The sequence below is a fragment of the Octodon degus genome, unplaced genomic scaffold (assembly GCF_000260255.1).
Source record: "Octodon degus isolate 3935 unplaced genomic scaffold, OctDeg1.0 scaffold00034, whole genome shotgun sequence".
NCBI lineage: Eukaryota > Metazoa > Chordata > Mammalia > Rodentia > Octodontidae > Octodon > Octodon degus.
Window position 1 is genome coordinate 6,171,956 of NW_004524610.1, and position 7,122 is coordinate 6,179,077.

The 7,122-nt window shown below is 38.7% G+C and overlaps 1 protein-coding gene across 1 annotated transcript in view; it reads right to left on the reverse strand.

Annotated features, from left to right (window-relative positions):
• Positions 1–6,421, reverse strand: part of LOC101570928 (triadin) — a 161,728-nt gene extending 155,307 nt beyond the window's left edge. Inside the window, exon 1 of the mRNA XM_023714216.1 lies at positions 5,913–6,421. Coding sequence (XP_023569984.1) covers positions 5,913–5,934 — 22 coding nt within the window. The 5' untranslated portion in view covers positions 5,935–6,421. The remainder of the gene's footprint in view (positions 1–5,912) is intronic.
• Between the last annotated feature and the right edge of the window lie 701 nt (positions 6,422–7,122).

The window sequence follows — 7,122 nt, forward strand, 5'->3', positions numbered from 1 at the left end:
AACAACTGCCACTAATAAATTTGAAAAATGAGGTAAGACCAACCTCTGGACCTCCAGTTTAGAATGGAAACATTTTTAAAGTAATTATTTCTTAGTATGTTGTTGCAAATATTAGCTCTATTTCAGGATCTCACTAGTACATAATACTCAGTTTCCACTGTTAATAGATTGTGCAATTTAAAGAATAATTTTTACTCACAAATAAATTTGCTGGTCAATGATTGACCCACTTAGGTATTTCATGAAAAGTAAATGCTCGTGAAAGCATCACTTTAAAAAAAACAAATCTTCTCTCTAGTTGAATCCATTTACCTATAAAAGCCTGGAGTTTATGTTTTTATAGCTAAGTAATACCCCACTGTACAAATATACCACATCTTTTTGTTCATTTCTCAGTTGATGGGCATTTGGGTCGCTCCCAAGATGTAGCTACGACAAATTGCCCTGCAATAAATGGGTGCAGATATCGCTGTGGTGCGGTGCTTACAGTTCTTTGGGTAAAATACCCAGGAGGGGAATGTGAAGTAAATCAGAGTCGCATGTGTAAACACTGTATTTTCTCCAGAATGTAAGAACTGAGACAGTAAATAAAATCCAAAGGTACAATAGATCCTATGACAGGGAAAGAAACTGTTCCCAGGGAAAGAAAAACCAGGATGAGGGAAGGGAGAAAAGAAAATAAGAAAGGGAAAAAATGTACATGTGTACACACAAGACAGCTTGAGTAACTGTACTGCTGATCTCTCTGATACACTGAAAGGAACAGCTAATGCTCATGTTTTTTCTTATTTTGAATTTTTTGAGCAATTTTGTATGCTTATATCTGGTAAGCATACAAAACAACTAATTGTTCTGTTGAACAACTAATTCGAAGACAACAATATGCAGTGTTGCAACTATTATTGAATTTTTATCATTTTGTTTAATGAATTTGTATTTCATTTCTATTTTTTTACTAATTTGATTATCTTTAAAAACAAATAAAAAACAAATCTGTGTTATGGAACCACTTACATAATCACAGAACTAGGCAGAATATTATAATGGAGTTTCACGTCCCCACTCTCAGCCCCAGTCTGGCCCACGAGTGTCATCTGCTTTACACTCTGGCGCATCCTTTATGGTACAAACATCGTGTCTGATCTATATGTTGGGTAGGTGTCTTCAAATAACATGTAGTCTTAAAAGACAGCCACAGTGTGGCCATCCCAGTAAAAACAGAGTGACAATGGATTCATGTCATGAGCATGTAGAGTGGGTCAAATTTCCAATGATGTAATCAGCATTGTTTTAGGGTTGCTTTACTCATGCCCCAATGTCACACGTTGTGACAGGTTGGTTGCCTTCTTTATGCTTCTTTTCATCGATCAGCTTCCTTGCCTTTCTTTTTGTTCCTATTTGCTGTGAGAGCTGAATCATGCATCCTGTAGCAGTTCCCCTGGGTTGTTGTACGTTTTTCTTGCCCATTTCTTGTAAATTGGGGGCTGATTTATTTCCCTTTCTTTACTTTGATTTTTCTTATTTCTCTTTCCCTCCTTTCTCTCTCCTTCCTTCCTTCCTTCCTTCCTTCCTTCCTTCCTTCCTTCCTTCCTTTTCTTCTTTCCTTGTCATGAACTAGTACTTATTATCATTCCATTGGCTGGCTATGATTTGATAACTCTTCCAATATTATATGATGAAAAAATTCTAATCTTCTCACGAAACTCATGCACAAAGATTTTTATTTAACTATGCCTCTCACTAACATGTTCTTTCTCTTTTAAATGTCTCAATTTTAAAGTGTGTTCCTAGAACTAAAAATTATTTTCAAGTAGTGTATTGTTTTGTTCCTGTTGCTGTTGTTCTATCAGGAGATTGGAGGCCACAGTTAAGAAGTGATTAGGTCAGAAGGTAGTGCTACATCGTCCCTGAACCCAACCTCAAATCCAAACCCAGGTGTGTAGGATGGAGCTGTTCCTTCCCTCAGTTTCACCATGTTTCTGTCTAGGTGGTACAATTTGTGTTTCTACTCATTAAGCAGACTAGGAACTTAGACTTGGTCTTTTTTTTTTTTTTTAAGTTTTTGTATTAAAATTTCATGGTCTTTTTTTTATTGAAAGTTCATGGGCTACAGAGTCTTCAGGACAGAAGGGATAGCAAGATGTGTAAAATAATTGCTTTGGCTCCAAACTTTGAGTACCAAATCCTCTATAATATGAGCTTCCCCTAACTGCAAGTAAAGATCTCCACATGCATTGCAAGAACCTTTCTGAACCTTAAAGTTGTGTAATAGTTAAAAACATCTTCTTCTATTTTGAAAAGCTCTAATAACCAGAGAATACAATCGTATCAATATTATGCTACACATACTGTGACTGTGTATTAACTAATGGGAATTTAAAAAGTACATATTTTTAATGTATTTGGTCCAGGGTCTCACTATATAACTTGGACTCACAGTGATCCTCCTGTTTTCAGCCTCCCCAGTGCTGGGATTACAGGTGTGTGCTACCATGTCCAGTCTTGGCAGCGGCTCAGTGCACCCAGAGGCAGGGTCTGCACTGCCTTTGGTGCAGGGATTGAACCGTAGTCCCTGAGCTTGCCTAAGTAGGCACTTAGTTGGCTGATCTATTTTGCTGGCCCCAAAACTAGATAGTTGATCAACTTTTAAAAACATCTTAATCATCTTTATGCACTATTAAGAATTAAAAACTTTTGTTTCTTTATCCAAATCACTCAAAGATATTGTTGCGTAGTAATGCTTGCTGCCAATCAGACATACAAGGCTTCACCGACCTTAGCCCTCAGCGCAGTGCAATGCGAGGACCTCAGAGGGGGTCCTCACTTTGGCACTTGCCTAGGAAAAACTGGGATTCTGGAAGGAGGTGCAGGACTATAAATAGCCCTGAACTGGAGCACTGTTTGGGTCTAATCCAGGACGGGACCTGATCTAACACACCCAATGCGGCATGGGCTTGACGCAGGCACTCCACGCCTACTGGAGTGGTACCAAGATCATAGGAGACCTCACACGGTGAAAGAACAGATTCAGTCTGCTGCTGTGGTCAGAGCTGGGTGGGCTCCTCGCCCTGCTGTGCGCAGCTGGGAGAATTCAGGCATGTGTCTTACCCCTGCAAAGTGCCAGCTTCCTTGTCTATCAATAGTAAGAATAAAAGGATCTCATCTAGTTGTTGTGAAGATTAAATGAGCAAGCAATAGGCTTTATTCTTATATCTTCAGAATAGATGCAAGCTGTAATCACTGTATTAATATATCATGGCCCAAATCAAAATTGTTCTTTCCAAAATATCCTTTGGAATTCAACTTTTTCTTAGTTCCAGTTAATCTCTCGCTCTCTACCTGAAATGGACAGTGCATGTGGCATTACCTCCTTTCTTCTGTCAGTTGAAGTTCCAGACTGGAACATGCAGGGGAGACCTAAATGACAAGGTTAGTGTGCCTTATAGACTCTTAGTGTGCCTTATAGACTCACTACATGCTATAGTTGAACGAACACTGAGCTTAAACCACAAAAGACACACATCCTACCCTGAGTCTTCCCCTAATTATCACAGACTTTGGAGCAGCCATGAAGATCATGCGGGCCTGGGCTTCTCGTAACTACATAGCACTCTGGAACTATAATACGTAGCTCATACTCTTCCTTTGCTCCTACAAGCTGCTGCTGTTTCTCATGATCCATGAATGGAAAGGGTGCTCAGTGGATGGCCTGGGCTACTGATTAGCCACATGGTACTTACACTTCCATCATGTACCTGAGACTGGCCGCTAAAGCAATAGAGACGGTGAGAAGCAGTACTAATCCAGGCTGAGGGGTTGGCCCACATCAAGACACTTTACAAAATTATAACTTTTATAAAAGCCTGCAAAAAACTTACTGTAGCTAGGGTATAAGAGTCAGAAATCTCAAAGACAGCATAAAAAGTATGTGGTAAAGAAACAATGAAAAATATTTGGGTAGTCACAGAGGATGAGTAGGGCACTAATCCTAAAAGGTAAGTTCGTTGAGTTCGTAATCTAATTTTCATTTGAGAAAAACAATCAATAAATCGTTCCAGAAGAACAGAAGTACATCACTGAGGCTCAGGTGACACAGATCCTATCACCTATGTGGACCAAGGAGTGGGACGTGACTATTGCGCAGAAGGTAGATGGTATCTTCACTTTTTAATATTATCAGTAATTCAATTATATTTATGAGTCATTTCCTGAAAATCTTTCATGATAGCTTCAAATTTTCCCAGCAGAGAAAAGCAAAAACGAAAGTTTGATTTATCATGAGGAATTTTTCCCTAAAATATTTTTATGAATCAATGTAAAGGACCTCAGAGCCTACGCCAGAGGCAAAACCGAGGAAGACCTGGCCAGCTGGCTCTCTTTGCAGCCGGGAGCCCACACACTGACGTGAGGCAGGGCACAGTGCTGGGCATCCTAATGCCTTACGCAGGCTAGGCAAGAAGTTTTCAGAGACAAAGATGTGAAAGGCCACATGATACAGAATATATAAAGAATAGAGAAAAGTATTATTTATAGTCAGTTAGCAAATTCTGTACTAAAATTGTCAAATGCTGAACCTGATATCTGCTTACAGGAAAGAAGGAAACATAAAGTAGCACTGCGATTTCAAATCTCAGCTTTCTCTGCTCTTGAGAAGTCTCAGAACATCTGAGTTATAGCTTGTTTTTCTGTAAAACAGAGATAATGCTACTTCATTGAATTGTGTGATGTTTAAGGAAATAAATACACATACATTTCTGAAGAAAACACCTAATTATACAGAAATCTCTAAGCAATTATTGTTGTAAATTTGGGATCAGATTAATTTATTTGTGAAAAAAAGGACAGGTAAAACAAGTTTTCTTACAAATATTGACTGAAAATCTCTAATAGAAATCATAGTGTCTATAATAATTTCTACCTAAAAAACTACAAATCACATATGCTATTTTTCAGTTGGCTAATTAGAAACAAACCAGCACAGCATTGGACTTGGAAGTTGTCAAAGCACCACCTGCCTTGTTTTCTTACAGCTGTCTCGAGCAGATTTTGGATCCACCTACTAATACCAGCCTTTGTCTACATTCAAAATGCTTTAGTTTTAAATGATTCCCTTATTGTGAGACAAAAAAAGAAAGAAAGAAATAGTGTGTTTATGTAGAATTTACTTGACTAGTCAATTAACAAAAATTGTGTATTTAGTACATAGGCTTTCAGGACAAACAATGGAACAAAGTATTTATTGTAATATAAAGATATAATTCAGCACTTGGGGAGAAATAGGAGTTTTTGAAAATAATTACATTCAATGTTTAATTGTTTTATTGTTAAATTGATAAACCTATAGAGTGTGGAATTTTCATTTCTATCTCCAGGTACCCATCAAGAGTAAAATAGAAATTTTATCAGAACATTTATGTCTTAAGTTGCATACAAATTTTGTGTATGCATGTGTGTCTATGTACTCTGATTTCAAATGAAAAATGATCTCTGCTTGTACATATCATAAAGGAAATATTTCTCAAACATCTCTCAAAGTTTAAATATTAAATGGTATATTTTAAGTTGACCATGGTCTTCATCCTTGCAAACCTTGTCATTTTTGCTCATTAGGGATCAGCCTTCATGTTACATGGCCATGGCTATTTATAGATGTGTGGGTGACAACTGTTAACCAGTGGGGCCTTACGGACAGCAAAAATACAGTTTCCAGAGGCAAAATTTCAAAGAAACTTCTTCTCACCACCCCCACCCCAACACTCGAAACCGGCAGCCTCTTAGCTCCCAAATCCACCTCCCAGACTGCATGAGACAATGACCTCCGGACCACATTGTAAATGGTGCCCTGCCAGTCCGTGGGCTGTTCATACACCCCCCTCCCGCCATAGGATTCAATTGGAAAATGGCAGCAATACCTTCAGCTGTGATCTCGGTCATGGCGCTCGTAGAGAGGAGGCGTCAGGTGAGAAGGTCCGGGCAAATGGCACTTTGCAGACTATGTGAGGGTTGGAGAACTCTGGTGGAGGGCTCTGAGGTAACACTAAGGGCGCTTCGTTTCACGGGCTGTTTCTGCTGTTTCTTTGCTGCCTGATGAACTTCACCTCTTTCATGCAGAGTTCTCCCCTGGAAACAACCTAAGCCCTTTTCCAAGCAGCACTTGTGGCTCAGTGCAAAGTATCAGCTTCAAACAAAAATAGCCTCATCTCCCTAGGACTCTTCAGCACTTTTTTTTTTTTTTTGGCACGCTAGAGGAACACACACACACACACACACACACACACACACTCACACACACAAGCTTCCCAGCCTCAAAGAGCAATGAGGGGAAAAACGCCAAAGGAACTACAAAGTAGTGTCAGAGACTCAGCAGTTTCTCTAAGATAATTACAGATCTTGGGGTCTGTGTCAGAAAAGCATGAGATAAACAGTTGAAAGTAATCTTACCCGTGATAGCTCAGATTTATTCTTAGAGTCCTTAATGCTCAGAGCATTCCTCTTGCCCTTATTTGGTTTGGGGAGGGTCCTGACATGCCTATCAGAGGTGAAAGGGTGGAGAATTTTCAGCAATTTTCTCAAAGTTCATCTCCTATTGGTCCAAATCCACTTAGCAAGTATAGTTATTTATAAAAGGATACATTTTTAATTGCCACTGGTAAAGCCTAAGCTTTATTCTAAATGAGATGCACGTGGGAGATTACCAGTGCACTCTGGTCAATAAGAAATGTGTGATGTCAACTTCAAATCTCATACTTGGGAACCAGTGAAGTATCAAATTTTTGTTTTCTTCAATCACTGGCTGAAAACAAAATATTTGAGTTTATGCAATAATAGAAAAGGAAGGTGACACAAGGTTTTAAAATCCATAGCTCACATTTTAGTAAAAGAACTTTTTTCCTTGGTGGAATTTTTGTTGTCTTCTTTTTTTCAAATTAATTTTATTGAGAAAGAAATAGCAATGAAACAGCTTCAAAACAGGTTAGTAAGACAGGAACAATAATACATTGGATATTACTGATAAAGGATCTACAAATTGCTATACAGGGTTTCAGGGTAAATCCTGAGGGGATTTGACTGACCTTGGCAGATACAAAAGTTACATTTCTTGCTACATAGGTCTTGCTTTAT